The 24,227-nt window shown below is 35.8% G+C and overlaps 1 protein-coding gene across 1 annotated transcript in view; it reads left to right on the forward strand.

Moving 5' to 3' along the window:
- Positions 1–24,227, forward strand: part of gucy1a2 (guanylate cyclase 1, soluble, alpha 2) — a 61,729-nt gene that overhangs the window by 26,183 nt on the left and 11,319 nt on the right. The window contains exons 5-7 of the mRNA XM_015389303.1: positions 12,072–12,284; positions 13,296–13,568; positions 18,130–18,273. Coding sequence (XP_015244789.1) covers positions 12,072–12,284; positions 13,296–13,568; positions 18,130–18,273 — 630 coding nt within the window. The remainder of the gene's footprint in view (positions 1–12,071; positions 12,285–13,295; positions 13,569–18,129; positions 18,274–24,227) is intronic.

The following is a 24,227-nucleotide window of genomic DNA, read 5'->3' on the forward strand; positions in this document are numbered from 1 at the left end:
ATATATATATATATATATATATATATATATATATATATATATATATATATATATATATAATTTTTTCTTTTGATACATTTTATGTTATCTCCATTTTAATGATTGTGTTATTTTTAAAAGTTGTTTTTCCCTCATTTATTTTACTGTTGTCAGTTTCCTCAACTTAAAACATTTTTAGGCTCATTTGTAGTCTTGCTGCTCCTAACATTTGTTCCCTGTAGCATCTGTCTGAGGTTTTAGGGTAATTAGTGAATAACTTTTATCTACCTGAAGAAAAATCGTAGAATTAAAAAAAATTCCAGGATTGTTCCTAAACAACTAGTTAGGATTCTTTGGGAATACGGGCCCTGATTTCTAGGTCCTAAAGCTATAATGTTGCCCAGTTTCTCAGCAGGGTATAGGCTATATGGCCTCTGTGTGCGAACTTGGTGTTTCCTGATTCAAATTCTAAAATAATTTCAACTGTGATTTTAATTTAAATCAGCATCAGTGTTTTTCCATAGACATTTATCCCGCCACAGATTCCGTTTATGTGTCTTTGTCTTTGTATTTTTTTTTGTGCTTATAAACAGTGTCTGTGAGTGGATATGTTATAGGTAATAGTTATTAAAGCAGTGGGAAGAGAATTGAATTGATTAAAGTCTGACAAGATAAGGCCTTTGCAGCTTTATGTGTGTGTGTGTGTGTTTGAAAGAGGCTGACTCATTGACTGTTTGCTGCTCATTGGCTGTTCATGCGAATGAATCTGTTGACATCTCCCAGAAAAAAAACCCTTAGTTCCATGTTTCACCTCCAGCTCTCCTTCATTCCTCCCCTCCTTTCCCTTATTTCTGCTTATCAAGTACAGTCTGTCTCATTCTCCTGCCTGTTCTCCCTATGTCCTTGTATCTCGTTCTTTCTCAGACTACATTCATCTCTTTTTTTTCAGGCTCCTCCAGTTTCTTTCTTTATTGTCTGGATTGCTGTTCTGGATCTGAACATATTAAACATGCAGAGTGTGAAACGGCCAAGATTAAGAGAGGTGTTACCTCAGCATTAGACCTACTGAATGTATTTTACTGATTGTAGTTTTGACTTGTGTAAACAGTATTGAATGGTTGCTACCTAGAATTTACAGAATTACTTTTGCAGAACAGCTTGAAAAAATATAGTGGTGACTAAGCAGCGTCCTTGAGAAGAGGCAAAGTTAATTAGTAGCAATCCGTTCCAAAAGAAAAACACTTTGACACTTTAAACTTGAAGGCTACATCCCGACTACTTACCTTCTTGCTATTTTTTGGCCTTTCATCTTATTCTGTCACGGGAAAAGTTATTGAACACATTGTTTCAGTATTGACATGAAATTCACCTTGAATGATGCTAACAGTGCATACAATCCACACATAAATGAAATCAGGAGCATTTATTCTATGAATATCATGTAATAAAGTGTACTCAAGCAGGAAACTGATTGATTAGAAACTGGTCACACGCATTGATCTGATACAGATTTGCACCCTTTTCTCTGAAATCTTAAGATGGCTGTGGAACATATTTATAAGTTAAGTGCGCCCTTTATATCCTTTCAATCTGATTCAAGTAGAACTGGAAAATGAATTGATGTGACACCTACTGCCAGATCGCTCCAGCTATGCCGAAATTAAAGCCAGTAAAGCCAAAACTCTGACAATCTTAGGTTAAATGGCTAGAAAGTGAAGCACAATGTTACCTGAGTTGTTTAATAAGGCATTTTTCCTGATCATCTGATATTAAAGCTATAGTGGGGGGTGTGTTTTTTTTTCCGGGTGGATCATCGAAATAAGTGGTCTCCCTAATTGTCAATCATTCTAGTGATATGTTTACGTTAGGCCGTCCTACATGCTTGTCCCCATTTTCACTTACCAGTGGTGAGTCTGACATAGTGGAATTATTGCAAATCTTCTTTTGGGAAATAAGCCTGTATGATGATGCAAACTGCAACTTTTAAACAGAGCGTGCACAAGGAGAAATAGGCTAGTGCATGCTCTTGCACACGTTAAATAGGCATTCCCTCTTGGGAGCGGGTACAGAGTTGTGCATGCACATTTAAAAAAAATTCACGAAAATCCTCCATTATACCTTTAAGGTAAGAAAAGCACGAGAGTAATACATTAATAAGACTGTGAAAACAAAGCTAGTTTATTTCATGTGTATAATTAGGCTGTTTATTAATATTTAATGCGTCCATGCCGGCATGTTGTCTCCGATGCAGCTTATTACCACATGTCTTTGTAATATATTTAACAATTAGCTTTGTCCGAGCTCAACATAAGCAAACAATGTCAATATGACGAAAAAAAAATGTAAAATGTGTTACCTTCGTGTGGCTGAATAACTAGTAGCTTCTATTGATAACTGTTGTGTTGACCTGTTCATGCCTTCAGCAGCAGGCTTTTTTCATCTTACATTTTCTAAGACTCCCTTGTGGTTTTAGAAATTGAAATAACTGTTTAAAAAAAGTGTCTTTGGATAGCCCCCTTTCCCCCTTTTATTGTTTTTTAAAAAACAAAATTCCAATTGCTGTTATGTCTTCCTAATGCAGATTATAGTAATGTTGTTGGAGTGCGCACCTGCAAAGGAGGGCGTTTTACTCTGGAACAAATCAAGATAGCTGATTGGTCAGTTTCTGATGAACCTCTAGAATTGTTTGACAGGACATCAATTGTACTTGCAATATATTCACAGTTTTACAGAATGCAATTTTCAAATGCAAATACACAAAATTTTGGTCAGATAATGTTAATGATTCTTAGACAATGATTTCTTCACTTCAGCCCTTATGTGGCTGTGATACATAGGGCCTGATCGTCAGAAATTTTGCATGTCTTAAAACAGGTGCAAACATGTTTGTATGGGCAGCACATATTTTTAAAGATGCTGCGAAGTAATTTGTGTTTGCAATTTAGCAGACAGCGTATGCAAACCTTTTTTATGGTTATGTTTCAGCCATGTATAAAAAATGGTTAAGTTTTATTTTCTATTACTTTTGTTCATTACTTTGATACATGAATAATATATGCTAGTATGTGTTTGATAATTGTCATTATTTCCTCAGTTTCCTTAATTTCCATGGTTGGAAAAAAAACGCTTTGCACGTCTTAACATTTGTGCAGCGGTCTTGCAGATCACCTACAACACACCCAGTTTGGCACCTCTTTCTAATCTTTGAAGATCAGAAGCAAGTGTGCAGATCCATGCATGAGTAGAGGTTTGGGCTTTTCCATGCAGCTATAATGGTAAAGTCCTTCGACAGTGGACTCTGGGATAATAAGCTTTCAGTAGCATAAACACTGGGAGTGCACATGCAAAGCTGTAAGAATGACCTCCACCATACCTTTAACTTACAGAGCATGGATCTGTAAATACACTGTTTATTTTTTTTTAGCAAGGGCTTTGGGTAAAGCTAGCTCATCTTTATTTGGAATATAGAAATGTTGTGCTCATTCATTTTCCTGTTGATACTGTATTGATTGACACTGAACTGGTTCTGGCACCTACTCGGCAAACCCTTCGTGCACATTACTCCCTGCCTGGCCACCCCTAAGATTTTTTTGGCAATACCACTGAGTTAAACATCTACATGCTTGTGACTAGTGCAGTGGAATGCCAAAATAAAATTACAATAAAAAAAATATAAAAATGTTTAAAATTTCAGCAAAATCATTCAGCTCCATATTCAAGTAAAATGTGTATTTAGACCATTGACTTGCTTAGAAATTCATCCTTTTATAAACTAGCAAATGACGTATCTCCTCATCCTTTTGATTTGAGTAATTCTACCAGGTTTGTAAGATGAAAAAATGCCCCACGGTATTATGTTCCAACATCTAAACATCACTGTTGGTTTAGTATTTTTGCATCTTAGCACAATGCCGTAATGTATGGTGTAAAACTAAATTTACTCTATTTCATTTGCAGTAAGGCATAGATTGGTTTCAACATGCAGTTTTATTCAGCAGTGGAGTCTTGCTCAATACATACAGTATATTACCAGATATATTACCCTTTGTTTTCCAAAGCTCCTTCCAACTGGTTCCTGTCTTCGTATCAATTATTTTTTTGTTTCATTTCGAATGCTCTTCCCCTGTCATTCCCTGTAAATCTGAAAAAGAAAACAGAACTTAACTTAAAATCACACGTTATCTTTTAGAAATCAAATGTCATAGTATGCTCTGGTTTGCCACAGAAGCGCTTTTATTTGCAAAGACTGTGTTTTATTTTAACTTGTGTCATTACTTCACATTGTGAACACAAACATGTCCAGGACAGGACCAGAATTTTTCTTTCAGGCCTTGATTGTTCGTCTCAATCGATCATTTTTAAACCCAAATATTTTTTATTATTTTGTAGGGTAGTAATTATTGAACTTATACAGTGATTTAAAAAAACAAAACAAAAAAAAAAAACGTGTAGCCTGTTTGCCTGATGATTATCTGATCCAACCAATATCTTGTAGCTTAAACATGACAATAAATGTGACATCAACATTGGGTTGCTGCTCCAGCTACACCCATTGCCTAATAGTCAGCTAATCGAGTCTTATTGCTTATTAATGTTAAATTATTCAGAAATAGTTCAGTTTATTCCAAAAGTTGAAGTTTTATGTACAAAAAAAAAAAAAGCAGGAATATGTTACACAAACAGGGTGGTTTTAAAAGAACGCCCATTTGGGGTGGGGTCTTAGTGTAATTGAACAGGAATAAACATCAAAAGGATTAAATAAATAATTGTTAATAATCAGTTTTCAAAATAATTGATATGCTGATGAAGGTTCTCAGTCATCCAGGTCATAGTCATTCCGTAAAAATTCAAAAAAATATCCACTGGACTTGGTTGAAAAAAAAAAAAAATTTAAACCAACTTCGAATTCTGATATACAAGAAAATGAACAGTTAAAATCTGAATAAACCTTAAAGGCGGTGATTTTTATTTAAAAGAGATATAAATATGTAATTAAATGCACGTTGATGGTTGAGTTTTCTTTTTTAGTAGCGGAAGCTCTGCTCTGCTGCGCTCAGCTGCAACAAATATGCAGGCAGCCATTACAGCTGCAGCGAGCAGACTGCACAGTGGGAAAGTATATTAGCAATTGCACACATTATATCATCTACTGGGATGTGTCAATAATTTTTTTTAACCAAAACATAATGATTAAACATTAAATGCATCAAAACAAGTAACAAATATAGCCTCTCTATGCATTCGTTGTATAAAAAAATTCCTGAAAATACCTGAATCACAAAAAAGGCAGTTTTATCTGTTGTAAAATCCATACGAGGAATTGTTTTGTTCTGACTTCTGTGTTTATTACTGGTCTTTTTCTGCAAATGCTTCATGGAGCTCTTCTGGGCTTTTAATTTGTTATTTACCCCCTAAAATACTTAATAGAATACGTTAACTTTGACGAACCATTCTTCCCCCCTTTTTTTATCTTTTTTAAGCCCATTTTCCATCTTTTTCCACCTCTTTGTCTAGTTTCCTTTTGTTCCGTTTCTTTTCCCTATCATCCTCACAGTTGACTCAGTTACTCTTTCTCTGTGCTGTCAAGACAGAGACGCAGGCAGAAATAGAAAAGAGTGTTGAGTTAAACAGAGACGCACAACTAGGCCAACATAACTGCCTCCAGGGATGCGCGTATGTGTGTGTGCAACTGTGACTGTGTAAAGTTTTTTACACAGTAAGCCAGAAAATGAGCACGAGAGAGAAACTGACACCTGATAACGAGAGGAAGGTTGGAAGACACTGGAATAATACAACAGCAATCAAAAGAGAAAAAAAAATCTATATTTTGTAAGAGTGAAACAACAAAACTAAATAGCACATTAGAAAGTATAAGAGTGGTTATCTCTCAACAGTCCATTCCAAAAAAATGTAGGGCTCTCTAGCAGGATGAATTTGATAACTGTTTTGTTTAAAAGCAGATTGTCCTGGTTACATTTTAAATTATTAAAATTAATTAATGACTATATTAAGGGTCAAAATACTTTCTGAAGTTGAATCCTTCACTTTGTTTCATGTTGGCGGAATTCTGCAAGCTTTTATTTTGAGTCAAGAAAGACCTCAAATGTTTTAATGGGAATCACAACTTCTAAGTATACGCTGTTGGCTTCACAATTCTTTGATATGAAATTTTAAAGTGACCATTTAAAGAAACATGTACGTTTTAATGAAGGTACATGGAATACTGTGGAATGCTACATGAGTGATGTTTTAAATTCATGTAGAAACCTACATTCTAATAAGGAAAGTTAGAGAACAAACCAGCAAGAACTACTCAAAATAAGACCACTTTCTGTTATGTAATCAGTAAGTGGAAGCTGGAAGACGATCCACTATGAGATTACATTCTAATTTCCGAAAATTTTTAAATTAAGAATACGCTTGAGTGAAAACTTCAAAATATGCCCTCGAAAAACATTGTTTACTTTAAGCATTTACACTACTCAGAGCCAAGGTTTTACACCCATTCATTATGAGTCAGTGATAGGTTCAATAGTTCGATACAAACGTATTATCCTTTGATCTAGGAATATGGAAAAAAGCACAAAACTGACATTAAGGTTAGCTGCTGTTTGGCTACAGATGACATCACAGATAAGTTACAAAAGATTACATTTGTCATTCAAACTATACATGTTAATATAACATCATTCAAGATATATGACTAACTGGTTTTACACACGCTTCCTTTCAAAATACATGTAATCCTGACAAAGTGAAATCTCTTGCAGCTGCTGTATGTTCTGATAGAAATATGCATGTAGACAGGTGTAGCTGCATGATCAAATGCAAATGTGTCACATTTCTGAAACTGGAAAGAGAGGTCAGATTAAATATTGCTGGTTGCCCGTTTTCAGTTGTATGTTTAAGTGTTGCTCTGGAGCAATGAATGCCCCTATATTTGTTTAGCTTGAGGAACAGCTCATTTTTGAATTCTTTGCTCTAATCATCAGGCAGCTTAGGTTTAAAATCCAAAATTTATGTAAAGTGTCTGAAAAAAATTCTACTACAGTTTTTGTTTACTTTATGGAAGTACGTAATCAAAGCAAGTAAAGTGGTCGATAACAACAAGACTGAACTCATATCCTCCTGTACAACACTGCAGTTGAAAGGAAGCTACCTTTACATGGACATAAGTAATCAGAATCCTGTGAACATTATTATGATAGGATTCAGCAGGATCAGTGCAGAATTGTTATCTGACTGAGAGGGGTGGTTAAAATAAGGTTCTGCTTGATACTTGTATATTGAACTTTTAAACTTTTTTCTACAAACCTCAGTCATATCCTTTTTCTTCTATGGCCAGTGGAATTGAATCACAAATCAAGCTTATTGTCATTTCAATGGAAAGATGTCACATTTCTTTATGTAGTTCTTTGTGTATTGGTGGTGGAATACCTTTGGAGGCATCAGCTGAGCTTCTTTGGAGGCCTTCATTATTAGGTGACTTATTTATGGACAAAAATATGCCATCAATGCGAATCGTTCTGCAATGCTGAGACAACTGCTCTCGCAAACTAACTCAGCTTGCTAATGGCTGAATTCTCTTGGTGTGTCTTTGTGAGATCCTCTGCTAATAATTCTATCACTGGATGCGTTATTTGTTAATAGTCTTCATCACTGCATGTTGGTATTATGACTTCTTGGATCAGCTATTTCCATTTGTTACGGGATGTCAGGTGAACTGATTGCATGATAGGAATGATTACCTCTTGTTCCATTTCCTGAACGTCCAGGGGCTTCTGTGACAGCCCTTGAGCATCCTCATTACCTTTTCCCACTTGCCACCTGACAAAAAAGCTGTAGTCTGCAAACTTGGCAATCCAGCAGTGACTAATAATTAAGGCTGGCTTTGCATCCATCCTACCATTTTCTTCTGCTTACTCAAGATCATTAAGTAGGTTGAACAGGTACAACATTAAACCCCAAGAATCCCAGTCATTGGCCAGGTGGGATGTTGGTCTTTTTAGCTAGTTCTGGGTCTTCCCTTGGGTCTCCTCCCATTCGTATTTACTAGGAGGAGACATCATGTTCAGATACCACCACCTAAACTGACTACTTTGGACGTGGAGAAACAACATCTCCACTTTGAACTTCCCTCGGATCAGTGAACTCCACAACCTATCCCCAAGACTCAGGCCAGCCTGAAAAGGAATCTAATTTCACCTGCTTGTATCTATGATCTCTTTTTTTGGTCATAGTCCATATCTCTCAACCAGAGGTGAGATTCTGAATGTATTCTGATCCATGAATCGAGAGCTTGGCTCTTTGGCTCGGCTCTTTCTTTACAACAAATCAAAGCAGTGCCTTCATTCCTGCAAACAAAAGCCCTGATTCGTCTGTTTGTCATACCATCTTACCATCACTTGTAAGAAACCTAGATACTGCTACTCCTTGGCTGTAGGCCGACACTGTTGCATCTTTTCTTGCATGAGAACCATGGCCTCAGACTTAGAGTAGCTGATTTTGTCCATAAACATGTGCAGTTACGTCCAAAAAGCTACAAATGATAAGAGTGTTTGAAGTTTTCCTCTCATTAAAATTGGGCTGGAGGCAACATAACCTCCCCTGACTTAATGTGTTCATGAAGGACAGTTGCTTTCAAGCAAGATTAACAACGCATTTGTTTAAAGTGGTCTGTGACCGTATTATTTGAACATAGTTAAAGTTTCCAGTCCAACTTTCTTTCATTTTTTTTCTCAGTCGTTTTATACTTTTTTTTATATAATCGTGATGTTTTAATGATTTATCTAATTTATTTTTAAATATTTGTATTGCCTCCATACCACTGCAATGTATTTTCTTGTCATTATTTTTCATGTGCAGCACTTTCAATCGTGTCGCCACTAAAATGTGCTGTATTTATAAAGTCTCCTTGCTTGCCTTACAAAGAGTGCTAACAGAGAAGCATTAATCAAGAGTTTGCGTCTCTTGACTCCTGCCTACCTTAGTATCAGCTGAAATTCCATTATTATTATTATTACGGTATTACAGCATTAATAATTTTCCTGCCTATCAGACAACAATAGAACAACTTATTATAGAAAAAAGAAAGTCTTCAATTATAGATTTGTACTGATCAAAACCTTATAACACATTTTAACCTCTTGGCTGAAACGTATTATATTTAAATGTTCTTCAACACAAATTAAGTTGTGCTGTGATTTACATCCTATTAGGTAAATGTACGTTAGTGTTTTTTGAAGAACTGCAGGAAAACCACAGCAGTTTTTATCCTCTTATGTTCCAAAGACCAACACAAGAAAACATTTTAAGACAGAGAGAGCTAATTTATTTCCCAGACAGCATTAGAGAATGTTTTTCATTTTGTGTGGCTCCCCTGATTTCACAGTTGCCATGGTGATGGCTTTTAGTATATAAGATGTGTGGCCCTCCCACTCGGCCAGACACAGCCTCCTGAAACAGCTGCTCAGGCGGCAGTTTGCTTGTGTCAGCATATGTTTCTGACATGTTTGTTCTTTGCAGCCTGCATTGTTCTGGGAAATCCTTCCTAAAACTCAGGTACTGCAAGTAAAATCACTGAAGTCGGTTAAAATTATTCTCATTTCTTGTTTCTGTAGGGGTCCAGGTGCAGGTTGGATTCATGGGGTTGGGTCAACTCATTCATTGGGGGTTGGAAGCCTCATATGTAATTATGCTCCATGCATGTTACCTTTCTAAAAAAAAAAAAAGAAACCAAAACAGTTAAGTCATAGATATTATGCTCTTGCTTGTTTGGATGTTTGTAGAGAAAATGCTCTGCAGACTTAGATGAATACTGTATGTTTTATGCAGACATAGGAGACTTGTGCTATAAATAAAACAGGGCTGCAGCGTGCTTACTTGCGGAATAATCTATCTGACACTATGGAGAAAGCCTGATAGAGGGGATGAAGGAGATGAAGAAAGGAGCTTGGATAGAAAGAAACCAATATGATTTTAAACAGAAAGAGATGATTAAAGAAAGGAAAGTACTACAACGATGCTTTACATGTTGTATCTATTTAATCTTTGTCTTTTGGGAATTGTTTCTTTAGTTTGAGCTCTCTATACTTCTGTTACAGATATTTAACCAGTCCTGAAAATATATTTCACTAGTTGGGTTTGTTAAAAAAAAAAGTCACAAGAAACAAGAAAATTGTTTTCTACTTGACAGTTTTCTACAAGAAAAATATGTGCTGACAGAGAACAGTGGGAAACCTACAGTACTGAGTGGATGCAAGATTACCAGGGAGGTGACCAGAATCTGATTTTCCATTTGACCTTTATTTGATCTTTTTCCTATGTTTACTGTACAGTGCTTTGAAATCTAATAAAAAAATTTTTTTCAGACTTAAATGTTTTATGTAATCAAATTAAAGTTAATATTAGACAAAAAATCTGGGCCGATATAAAATGCTTTTTAAAATTTAGGATTTCATTAATTACAAGAAAAAAAAACATACCCAAAACCACTTGGCTCTTTGTGAAAAATATTTATCCTACCTTAGTAAACTATAAATTAACCAACAATGACACATTGTGTGTATGTTTTTAAGTAGCCACATCCATACTTGGTTATTCCCAGAGATGTGTAATTAAGAAGCTACATAGGTGGAACCTCTCTGACAACATGAAGTAGGTAAAAAGATGTAACAAAGCAACACTTCATGCCCCAGTTTAATAAAGCTTACGTACAGATGAGGAAAAAAAAGAAAATCTAAGCCATTTCTAAGCTGAAGTCCATGGTTGAAGGTCTTTCAAAGTTAACTTTAGACATAATAAGAGATTGTCTTTGGCACTACAGGGTTTATTCATTTATTATGAATTATTAGTTATTCTTGTCTACTGAAGAAGGACATTTGCTTTTCAGTGCAAAGCTGCCTCTAGCAGTGTGGGTTCTACCCATGTCATGATGTTGCTCTTGGTCTGCTGCAGCATTGCATCCATACCATTTCCAGCTATTAGGCTTCTATTTAGAAGGGCTGAACAAAGTCCGAAAGGTCTCTGAATTCTTGGGACAATCTGTTGATAAAGTCTATTGTACATTTCTGAGAGAAGCTCAAGACATAACCTGGCAAGCCAGATTGATATAATGCAGCACTTTCAGTCTGAACATTACCAATCTGAGACTGCTTTGATTTAATCTGGTCTGGGAGAGGAGGGATATTCAGCAGAACCTTCTGAGCTGTTGGGCAAAGTGACACCTATTGCCCAGCCACCCCTACCAAAGTTTGGTTCTACCCAATCACAGTAACAAATGGAATAGCAGCAGACGCTGTGAGAAACGACAAAAACTAATGTTTTATGCTGTTGATGTCCCCTTTTTCAAAAATGAAATCGTGGATGCTGAAAAAGCAGATGTGAGCAGCTACATGTTCGTCCTCCTGTTCTACCATGTTTTTTCACTGCAAAGTAATTGGCTAACCCATTTTGGATCGTTCTCGTTGAAGTGGGATCAGGTCAGGATGGATTTTCAAGTTTGTGAAGGCAGTAAAACCACAACAATTCAGCTTGATGTCAAGGTTACGCGAGTCAAAAGCGTTTTAAAAATACCTTGTTTTGGTAACATTTTCTCTCAAAAATCAAACAGCCAGATTGACTCTTCCATCAGAGGGAGCATCTGCAAATATGCTTTAAAAATTACACACCTCCTTTTGAGTCATACATATGCTTAAATGCTTACGATCATTGTTATTTTTCAATGAGGTTTATGGACAAGTCATCAATTTAACTCAAGCTATTATCACACAGAAACCCAAACAATGAAAACAAATATAAAGATTTTAATGTTCAGTGTAAATAAGAATAAAAACATAGGAGGTGTTTAAATACGGTATTATATGCATGTTAATGCAAGTGTATTTTATTAAAAAAAAAGGAATTCTTTTGTTACTTTAACATGTCAAAAGGTTGTAAGACAACGGTTTTAACAGTCATTCCTAACCTCAATGTTTTTTTTATAATGAGAGGTTTATATTAAACACAAATCACAATACTATATTTGTACTGTAGTAACCAAGGTTCAGTAAAGGTATTCCTTTCATTCTTTCTCTCGTTGTTTCTCCTGTCAGGTTATGGAGCTAAAGGGTCAGATGATTCATGTCCCTGAGTCCTGTTCCTTGATGTTTCTGGGTTCTCCGCGTGTTGATAAGCTAGAGGAGCTGATGGGCAGGGGTCTCCATCTGTCAGACATTCCCATCCATGATGCCACTCGAGATGTTATCCTGGTAGGAGAGCAAGCCAAGGCCCAGGATGGCCTAAAGAAAAGAATGGACAAATTAAAGGTAAAATACAACTCCAGTTTTAGGCTTCTAGTAACAACGGAGACTTTTAAGTTGCTGAGACTATGTGACAAGCATGCAAGTGTTCTTCATCTATCACAGAAAAAAATAATGCAACCATTTCTGGTATTTACTTAATCACATTTAGTTACTTTAACACAACTGTTTCATGTTACAAGGGTAGGACATAAAACAATTGTGTTAAAGTAATTAAATATGATTAAGTAAATGCCAGAAATGCTTGCATTATTTTCCTCAGGCTTAGTACAGATTTTATGTCTGAAATGAGAGTAAAATCATTTAGACTTAAACAGTTGGTCCTTGCAAAAAAGTTATCAATATTATTATTTTCTATGAGCTTTGCTATATGTATTTTTTAAATGTTGCACACCTTATACTGCATTTGTTTTGCTTTTTTTTTTTCATCTTGATAACCACTCTGATTAAATTCAGGGACAGCATGTATCATATATTTATGCTGCAGCTCTCAATGTGGATTTCTAGAAATAGTGATAAAGGATCATTTGTTCTTTCCATTTAGTGTTAGTTGTGTGGATAAGGAGGACAATTTTTCTTTTACATTGGTTGAAATCTCAGTAATATCAATTAAAAGGATTCAAATCTCACTGCAGCTCTCTGCATCCTACATATAAATCACCTCTTTATGAGCAGAACTGTTCTCTTGACATTTATTCTTAGAAGGGTTGTGATCTTTGGCTTTAAAGATCACAAACTGGCTTCAAAGCTTATTGTAACAACTCAGTGGATCTTTTCTGCATCCATCTCTGTCTCTGCAACCACTCCCTCAGGCCTGAGTTATAAATAGCTTTATCATACTAAACATGCTTGAACATTACTAAAGCATTGGAGCTGTAGGCAGGTTACAAACAGCTTACATATCTTAAAATAAATGCCCAATAACCGTATCTGCATAAGGTAGCATGTTTTTATTTGATGCATTACTGCTAGCATTTATGTCTTCCAGTCTCCTGATCTCCCTCCCTCTTCTCTCAGGCTACCTTAGAGAGGACTCATCAAGCTCTGGAGGAAGAAAAAAGGAGGACAGTGGATCTCCTCTATTCCATATTTCCGGGTGATGTGGCGCAGAAGCTGTGGCAGGGTCAGCCAGTGCCAGCGCGTAAATTTAATGATGTCACCATGCTTTTCTCCGACATCGTGGGCTTTACTGCTGTGTGTGCCCACTGCACACCTATGCAGGTTATCTCAATGCTGAACGAGCTCTACACTCGCTTTGACTACCAGTGTGGCATTCTGGATGTTTATAAGGTCAGTGGATGGAAACATGCAACTTCAAATAGGGTCATTGGAGGAAGGTATTAAACATGTTGGTATTTAATCCCTTTAAATCCTTTGTCTACCACAACTTATACCAGTGTAACCACAAATACAATCTGATGAAATTTAACATATTTTCTGAATGTTTTTAATCAGCAGAATTTAAAGTTTGTGATGAGTTTTATTCATCTTTCTTATTTTGCTACTCTTGAACCAGCTTTAGCTCAAACCGCAGATGCAAGCCTTTAAGTGTATGTTTGTAACACTTTTGCACATATGCTTACATTTTTTCTTTTTGTTTTTTCATTGCAAAGGAAGTGCGATTCAGACAAAATTGAAAATGCTTTTTAACATCTTTGCTTTTTTGATGAATTCTCTTCTACTTTTAGGTCCAGATATTGACAATTCTAACACACACATTTACTTTGATCTAAAAACTATTTCATCACAGCATCTGCTGCATGTTTTAAGTAGTTCTGATGAACAATGATCCTCCATCTGAAGTGGAAGTATTGTTCCTCTGTATTTTTCCCCTCATTTTACTATAATTATTAACCAGGTCCCCTGTTGTACTAAAGAAGGGAGTCTCTATAGCATAATGCTGCCATCATGTTTCAGTATAGTGATGACGCTTTTGTGCAGCATTTAATTTCTATTGTTTGTTGCATTTTAAATATAAGCCAAGGTCAGGTTGGTCTTTTCTGACCAGAAAAACTCCTGGATGCCTCCCTTGGGAGGTGATCAAGGCACATCCAACTGGGAGGAGGTTCAGGGAACGACCAAGGAAATTTGGAGGACCTGTGCCTCTTGGGGTGGCCTGGTATGGCCTTGGGCTCCACCCAGCAGAGCAGGAGGAGGCATCTGGGGAGAGGGAAGTTTGGGAGTCTCTCCTGAGACTGCTGCCCCTGCGACCCGCAACATAAAAAGGGAGGTGACAAATATGCATAACATTCCACTGCAGCTTTCTCTCAACTATGGTTTACATCCTGCCATCCACCCCTACAGGATAGATTTGTAGAGTCCTTGAATTCTAGTTGACCTCAGCTGTGGAACTCTACAGCTCCTCTGCCGTTATCATTGGCTTCACGGCTGCTTCGCTGATTTATGTTCTCCTTGCTAAACCCGTCAGTTTTTCTACGCATCCTTTTCTTGAATAATAGAGGTTATACCACTCATTTTCTAATTTTGAAAACTTTATTGAACAGCGTTCCATAAGATGTTCAAAGCCTGGAACCCTGTTTTTAAATCATAACGTCATGGGCGCAGGTTTGCATAGGGACCATAGGGACATGTCCCTACCAAACTTTTGGCCCCACCTACTTGTCCCTACTAATAATTCTATGTGAATGACATGTTTATAATTTACAATACAGTGTTGTTGCAGCAGGCGCTTCTTTTCTCACAACTTGTATATTGAAGTTAATATTTTAAATGCTCAGTGTCATTTCCTCTTATAGTCCCCGCGTCCATGTAAATACAATAAATCTATTTGCAGTCCCTTCAATATGTTATTTTGCTTTGTTTTACAATACAGAGAATATCAGCATATCAGATTAAAAAAAATAAGAGTGGGTTTTACCTCTGTTTGCCGCTGCACAATTCTATTCTTCAAAAGAAAACACCCGATAAATACATAAACAACAGATATATTTAGACTATATTTGGTTAAAAAGGCACATATTTACCTTCTGTCTTAGTCACTGGTAAGTTCAAATGTAACCCTTTTCAAAGTGTTAAGTTGTCCCAATTTTACATTATTCTGAGCCACTGATGCTTCAAACATTGATAAACAGCATATTGGGAGTGTAGTGCTTATAAAATGTGTATAAATGTAGCAAAAAAAATGCTGTTTTCTCTTTAAATGAAATGCACCCTGATGCTCACATCAAGTATAAAAAAAATAGGAGCATGCATAATAAGCAGGACCAATGACATCAGACCAATTCAACTTAAGACCAATAGTGTCCCTACCAAAGTTGAGATCAAACCTACGCCCTTGCATAACCTTGCTTTCAATTTTCTTACAACTACACACAGGGTCTGCTGTGTTCCTTGGTCTTCATGATGCTGTTTCTTCATTAAAGTTTTTTTTATTTTTTTTTTTTTTTTACAAATCTCTAAAGCCTTCACAGAACAGCTTTGTTTATATTGCAATTACATTTACACAGGTGGACCTTTAGGTACTAATTAGCTTAGTTCTGGTGGAAATCATTCAGTTTGATTTTGAAGTGCCAGAATAAAGTCACCAAAATACTTTTGAAAGTCAATGTTTTTGCTTGTATGAGCACATTTGTGTGTAGATGTGTGTTGGCAAAGTGAATAATAGCCGTTCGCTTTAGGCTTGACTAAGATTCTGACACCTTTCTGACATTTTCCTCTGACTTTCCTATAAAAATGGACTCCTCGTGTATAGGCTGTCAAATATGTGACATAGCAGATATGGTGAGAGATGGGAAGACAAAATGCTGAGAAGAAGGGAGACGGTGGCTGTGATAAGGATGTTTTCTGAGTGTTGCGATAGAGGAGTTGGTTTGTGTGTCAAACAGAAAGCAGGAACAGGAGGACGCAAGAGGAGAGTGAATCACCCATATGTCGCCATTGTCATGGTTACTGTTAAAATGATTTAGCCTGTGGCAGACTTTAATGAGAGCAGGTTTTATTCCAGATTTTTTCTAGGTTGTCTGTTGAAAAGCTATTTTTTACACAGACTGTGAGCAGTATTGATTACTAACCTGCTTTTTTCTTATGTATAATAGATTAATTAGCAAATTTTTTTTTTTTTTTTGGTTTTTTGGTAAAAGATGAAAAGAACAAGTCATTTTTTTCCAAATGCCACATGTATGCTAGCATTATGAAGATAAAACGCTGTATTTAGAAAACCTATTTCTTTCCTAATAATTTATCATTACAATTTGATTGTGATAAAACAGTTTCCATTAGTGTTACAGACAAATTGGGCATTATGCTTTGATTCAAAGGAAAACAGAAGTTAAAGATATCAACTTATGTTGACAAAGTAATATATAAAAAAAAGATTCATCTATGCATTTTTAATCTGTTATTTTCATTTTTCCAATAACAACACATAAATATCCTGGGAAAAGAAAGATGTGCTAATAGATACAGTTAACATAACCTGGAGATGGTCAGTTTACCTCTTTGTGGCATTGGTTGTCATTTGCCAAAAAATAATTGAGTACAGAATGCGGCCAGCAGCACGAAAGAGGACGTTTATGCTGACTTTATGTAAATTTATACTGTCCGGAGAAAGTTTAAAGAGCATTATATATTTGTTGCTCCTAATCTAATGTAAGGCAATGTGTTCTTATGACTCTAAAGAATCTTGAATATCAGTAACAATACTGTTTAATCCAAAGTTTGCAGAAAATATTATAATTTCATTAAAATATGTAAGAGATTTGAATTTTTTTTTACAAAAATGATTTATCTTTATTAGTAAATAAAATACAAGTAAATAAAATAATAGTGCAATGTTCAATAGTTTATTTGGGGAAAAATTATTTGTCAATGGTTTGAAAATGAAAGTAAGAGGGAAATGAATAGCTAGAAAATTAGGTATGATTTGGTCAAAAACTCTAATTAATCAGAATCAGACAAATAGAAGAACAAATCCCAGCCATGGCAGTGTACCATACGTCCTTTTGTTGTCCCCAAAGAGGAATGTTCTCTAATCTGGAAAGAAAGTTTGTTGGGATGTCACAGAAAGTCGGAGAGCTAAATTCCTTGGTTTTTCCATGCAGCATCTAGTGGGATACAGACTTAAACTTAAAGTTGAAAATGAGTGTCAAAGATGATGCTAGCTCCAAACCTCCTTACGTTAAGTCATTTTTAGCCTTATGTCCCTTTTTCATAAGGTTAAAAGGGCTGCCATTGTGGGGCGCCCGGGGAGCAGTATGGGGTTAAGGGCCTTGCACAGTGTGCAGGCTGTGGGGATCAAACCGGGCACTTGCAAACTTCTCAGAGCACAAGCGCACTGCTCTAACCACTAGGCCACCACTCCCAGTTAAAGGTCTCTTTGATGTTTCAACACAATTCAATGCACCACTTCCTATGTGTGTTAACAATGTCCGTCATGTGATGCTTTGTCCTCCAACAAATATGGTCTGTTCTCTATATCAGGAATATTTGTTTTGCCTTTTCTCTTGTTTTAAGATTGCATTTTCAATATTTCCAAGCATAAGAAAAATACAGTAAATTGTAACGTGTTTTATTTTTTATTATTATTTTAAAACTAAGCAGTTGAAAATTATAGACAAAATTAGAGACAAATATATGTCAAACTTAGAAAACAGGTGTTACAGACTCCTAGGAATCCGATGTTCGATTACAGGCCTATAGGATGATCTATGATTCTAATAAACCAGTTTTGTAAATCCTGAAAACAAACATGATTTCTTAATGTGGGTCAAGGATTGTGTTTTATTTTCAGCTCTAGTGATTCACTGTATACAGTACGCAAATGATCAATGCTGCAACCATTTTGTAAAAAGGTTATTGTTCATCTCCTGCTTCTCCTCACTCTCCCATACAGATTGAAACAATCGGGGATGCCTACTGTGTGGCAGGCGGACTTCATAAGAAGGTTGATAGCCATGCAAAACCAATTGCACAAATGGCTCTTAAAATGATGGAGCTTTCTGAGGAAGTACTGACGCCTGATGGGAAACCTATCAAGGTGAGTTTTTGTTTAGTTTCTTTCTTTACCATACAAGTGTATTGAGATATGTAAAAGGTACTCAGATTCTTCACTTGACTAAAGTGAAAAAAGTTCAGGTTCTACATTGTAATTGAGTACAAAAGTAAAAGAAAGTGTTTGTCCTTAATGATACAAAATAACTTTAAAAACTATATTCTTAAAAAAAAAGTTTTTTTTTTGTAATAGAAAATATGTTAATTTTCCCCTTTGCTCACTTGTGTTTTTAGAGAAAACAAAAAAGTCCTATCTCGGTCTATTTTTGTTCTAAATTAAAATTTCAGACAGGATAACATAGTTAGAACTGAACAGAGATCCTGCATGTGCAGCTGAATACTTTGAAAATTCTTATATTCACAGCATTAAACTTGCAAATATCATTAAAATTGAAACAGAACTCAAAACTTAATAAACATATTAATCTAAAATCTTATGAAGATGGAGATTGTTTTGTGTCTTAAAATCTTATTCTGTCCTTTCCCAGCCCCCTGTCTTCATTTATATAGCTATCAGGAGTTTTCCATAAACACACTGGGCCCCAACTGAGTACATTCTCTTTTTGGTTTTTCCCTTTTTGTTGCAGCTGATAGGTCATTTTATCAATTTATATGGAAGTAAAGAGACAGCTGTGAGAAAGTAAGGAGTAGAAAGTAGAGATATTTGTGTTCAAATGTAGGGAGCAAAAGTACAGGTACTGAAAAAAGTAACTAATTAACAAAGTATTTAATCTAAGGTATTTAACACCTCCGTCTGTTTTGGGCTATAAGCCAAAGTTATTTCAGCCATCTAGCGTTTTGAGAGTAACAAAGATTAATGTAGTATAGATTCACTATTCTCTTGTCTATAATTAAGATCATTGCATTATCCTATTTTAAGGGTTAATGTTCTACTTTTTCTTTAGCAGTTTACAAACTGAGGATCAACAATATTGTATTTCGGGTTACATTCAGAATTATTGTACCACCAAGTCTAGCTGAATATGTAATTGTGAATAAAGTAAGACATTATTGAATATTTAGTTTGGTTTGTTGCTCAGAAACATGAGAAAGGATATGTAAAGAACAACAAAGTCGGTAATATATTCAAAAGCAGCTTAAGTAAAACCGTAGTTTGATATGTAATGACACTGCAGATTATTTATTTATTTAAATTGTATTTATTTGATTACTACTGGAATGTCCCCCCCCCACTTTCATTAAAAATATTGGTTTCCTCAAGATTAGATCACCATAAGGATATTTAAAAGCTCTGTGATATTGTTTTACACATCTTTCATACTTAGATCTACTCAAATGTGGATGACAGTAATTATATATTTGTATTTTCAAACTGCGAAAGTGTTGTTTTTATTGGTTCTTTGGTCACATCTAAGCCTTTTCTAAGAGATTTTTTTTTGTTCTCCTCAGCCAAAATGTGAAAACAAGTTGTTGTTTTTTTTTTACCTTTGACAGAGTGCATCATAACATTTTAGCTCTATTTGTCCTGCTGGCTAATCTACTTTAATTATATTTTGGAAATTCCTGGGTTGGAATGGGTTGACTGCTACTCTTAAAAAGCTGGCTGAATGAAAAGCATCACCATTGATTGATTTATTTTAGAATTTGCACTGCAAAAAAACAAGTCTTTAACATCTGAGTTTAATGTAACACTGTATTCAATATATACAGTCCATTTGACCTTATTTTGTTACAAATTTTGTGCTTGACCTTCATGTTTTATTTGCATCTTAACTAAATCACACAGATACATGTTTTCATTGTAGGTCCTAAAGCTTTGTAGATATAATAAGCAGCCTTTTGTTTTGAATGCACCTTTGCCTTTCTTCTCAAGTAAGTGTTGAACTAAAATATAAATATCTTTGGCAAAGGGAGAAATAGTCCAAGGGAAGCTGATCTTCAGAGAATGAAAACTGGTATTTACTGAAGAAATAAAAGGGCAGGATGAAAAGAACTCATCATGTAACTTCAGATTCACATAAAACACAGAATGTCTTATTTAGGCTTGCACTCAGTTTGTTATAATCAGTCATATTAGAAAACATTTCCTTATTTATCAGTCAGCTGATAAGGAAAAACAAAAGGCAAGATCAAGTAAAAACCTAAATAGTTTGTGCAGTAATATATAATAGGTGCAATTAGTTGCCTTTGCAGGTGATCTGCGAAGGTTGTGTGAACACCAGCATTAAAAAGTGCTGCTGACATGGAGAGTTTTAAAAAGCAATTAGGATTTTTGTCTAAAGGTGGAGGCAGTTTGCAACAGCACTGCACAAAGATGGCAGATATAATCAATATATGGAGAAGATGCAGGAGAAAGAGGAAGAGAGGGGACCTTTGAGATAAAAAAAAACCCAGAACCTAATTAATAAAAAAATAAAGTTCCACTGCTTAACAACGTAATATAACTTTTATGTTATTTTCTGTTATCAATGCTTATCTTTCCTAATGCACAACTTTAATAACAAGAAGGAAAATGACATTTAAGTTCTCCAGATTCACAATTATTCATAATGTTACCTCCTAATGTACAGAGTTTGATGTTTTCAATAAGATTAAAAGCATCTGGTCAATTTTAATTGACTGCATAAATTTAGCAAGTTAACAACCAAAATGCCTTCTCCTTTCATTTATAAGGTTCTCTCTTTTTAAGACCATTTGTAACCACAGACTTTTCTTTCAGGTTTCTTCATAATGGTTCAAAAATTAATAAAGGACCCTAGTTTGGGATCTTAAGGGATGCTGATACCTAGATAACTACCTATTTTTTAAAACTGATGTGGCACACGGAAATTATTTCAAATTCTTAAAAGCTAACCATTCAAATTTATAAATGTGAAACCGTAAAAGTGTTAGAGAGTTGAGTAAGGTTGATAGAAAGGTGATATCTGTTAATACTTTCTATGAAAACTTGTAATGAAAAGGGGATAACTGTTTACAGACGTATTTGTAGAATTCTTAATTTATTCTGTCTCTGCCAAGAGATTTATGTTTTTAAGTGAATTCATTGAGTCTCTTTCAAGTTAGGAGGGGAGTTAAACGGGTTGATTGACTTTAAATTATAAGGTAGTTTTAGATATAAGGATGGGGCTACTTTATCAAGGTAATTCCATAAAGTATTGTGACACTACCTGAATAAAAATCTACATATTTCTAAAAAAAAAAAAAACATGCAAAATTATGCAAGAAATTAAAACTAAAAAATAAAAGCCCTTTAAAGTTCCTTGAAGGCTGCTCTTTGGTAATGAACATGTTTACGAGGGATAATTAAATGCAAAAGTGGGACATTTTCTTCAATTAGTCCAAGCCTGGTTCAGCTAGTTATTTTTGCCACCTGCTTGAAGTTTTCTCATTCCTAGAAAAAAAAAAAAATTGCCTTTTAATCTTCATGGCACAGATATGAAGCAAACATGTAGGTTTAAAAGAAGCTTCTATGTGTACTACTGTAGTCCTAATGCAGTCCATTTATCTCAAAATAGAAAGCTTTTGCCAAGCATTTCTGACCTGCTCCTTTGCTCCTACATTTGCTCTCTCTCTCTCTGGTTCTGTATTCCTTTATCTACTTCTGAGCATCTGTATATACCCCCCTCATTTTCTTTCACACATTCTCCCTGTTTTTTTGTTCCTCTTCTCCCATTCTCTTGTTTCCCTGTTTTATTCTGCCCTTCTCGTTTTGTGCTGGCATCAAGGAGAGATATGCAGATACTCAACACTTCAGGATGATAAATGCTGTTCAGCGAGCTCTCTGCGCTCCAACCAATGTTACACTGTTATGCAAACTAGCATGAGAGCTGTGACAGAATAGAGAGAAAATGCTTTGTGGTACACAAATGAGTACAGAGGGATTCAAGGACACTGAAACATATTGAGGTGTGAAATGTCAAGGGGGAAAACATGGGTAGTAATCAGACATTGTGAGTTGTTTTCACGATGCTATTACTATAAACCATGAGACTTGGCCTGTCTGGATGAATTGGTCGCTTTATGAGAGCGAAGGCAGAGCTAAACATTTGTTATGTCCCCAAGAGGTGAGGAGGAAACACAATGCTTTCAAAACAGTTTATGAGCCGTCTTGTGATGTATCACCCATATCTGCAGTATCAGCTGCATTTTTTATTCATAAAGGTTCAGACAGATCATGCTGACTCAAAGCATTTTCTTTCTTTGACTATGATTTCATTATTGCAGTTGCATTAACTGCAGTGTTTCTGCAGCAAAAAACATGATGCCTTTGCAGTGTAAAGGCTAACCTCTTCCCCGCATTTACTGCTCCTCGTTCTCTAAGCATGCTCTCGCAATGCTATGAAGAGCTCTAAAGGATTTACATATGGAGCACATCTACAACTGCTAGTACATTACACTTAACATGTTGTGGACATTTAGACAATTCAGACATAGACTGATTTACAGAAGTAATTTCAGGAGGTCCGGCAGAGAGTTTCCACTGTTTACAAAGCTGCCTGGGTTGCATGCTGTCCATGCTGCAGGGAGGACACATCTGTTCCTCCTCCATGAAAACATGTCATAACAAGTGGATATTGGTGCAGAGTCAAGCCATGTGTTCAGCAAGAAATTCTTTAAAGGACATGAATAGAGAGTTATGGACACAGATTCTTTGGTTTTACAGATATCTTTTTAAAACAGTTATAAACATATTTTTAAATTCTGTTTGCACTAAAGTTACCCCTCCAGCAGCACTATATATATATATGCTTTACATTTTTCATTACATCCACTCTGTCAAATCATGTCTTATGCATATAAATGATATAGTAATGTTATCAGAAAGTTTATATCATATAAAGCCAAGGGCTCACGATGGTCTTATTTTTTTTCTCTCCAGTGATGATCTTCAGGATACCTGTAGCAGCGGTTAAGAGTTTTTGTCTATTCTCCAGAGGTGGATTGGACTCTACTAGGCATTTAGAGCGTGAATAATCTAAAACTGGATGTTTGTTGTGGAAGAGTGCAGAAGTGTGTACGTTGCTCCAAACATTTAGTTCTGTTCCTTGGAGAATATTTCTTTGACATCTGCTTAATCTAACGGCTGTTCCGTTCCTGACATTCTAAAGAAGCTGGAAGTTCAAGTTCTGATGACTTCATTAAACAACACAGACATTCTGTCCATGGTGGTATTGAAGTTCAAAATTTACTTAAGATATATCTTGCTCTAGAAAAAGAAGTTGGAACATCATCTGAGGCCAGTAGATGAGAGTGATATGCCTTTGTATATTCTGAGGCATTCAGGTCATAGTAACCACAAAGCAGGGTTAAATTGGAGAAATCAAGGCTTTCACTAACTTTTCTGAAAACTTTTGGACACCTATCCAGGAGTTTTAGTCGATTCTGTCAAAAAAACCTTATAGTTTTGAAGAGATTGGCATAAATACATTACCACTCCATCCCAACAAAACTAAAAAAATAATATTAAAAAAAATATTTAGAGTTAAGAAATCCTCATTTTAAAATTCCAAAAACAGTTATCAAAGTGAGATATGATCATCATTCATCATTGCATGGCAGGATCTGCCCCATTTCAATGTTCATTTAGGACCCAGTATTCAGGCAAGACAGACAATGGGATTACTTCCAAAAGCGTTTATTGAAAACAGGTGGATCTGCGGATCTGCAGTGGCTAGGGCGTCCAGGTCAATAACCTATGCTGGAGAGAAACACAGATTAGTGACCAAGATAATCTGACTGAGGAGGATTATGAAAAAGCAAGTCACTAACCTCGTTAAATAGTTCAGTCAATAGCCAAAGAACAAGGTAGGATCCAGCCGGTGGGCTGCCAACAAAATGCGGCGGGCAACACCCGGATTGTCCCAGATACTGCAGCCACGGAGAACAAGCAGGAGTCCAAAGCCAGGTCAGGCAAACAGATCAGAACAGGAACAGGCAGGCTTAGTGGTCAAGAGGCAGAAGAGGTCAGGATCAGAAATT

This window comes from Cyprinodon variegatus, unplaced genomic scaffold (genome assembly GCF_000732505.1).
Source record: "Cyprinodon variegatus isolate N-32 unplaced genomic scaffold, C_variegatus-1.0 Scaffold454, whole genome shotgun sequence".
Lineage (NCBI taxonomy): Eukaryota > Metazoa > Chordata > Actinopteri > Cyprinodontiformes > Cyprinodontidae > Cyprinodon > Cyprinodon variegatus.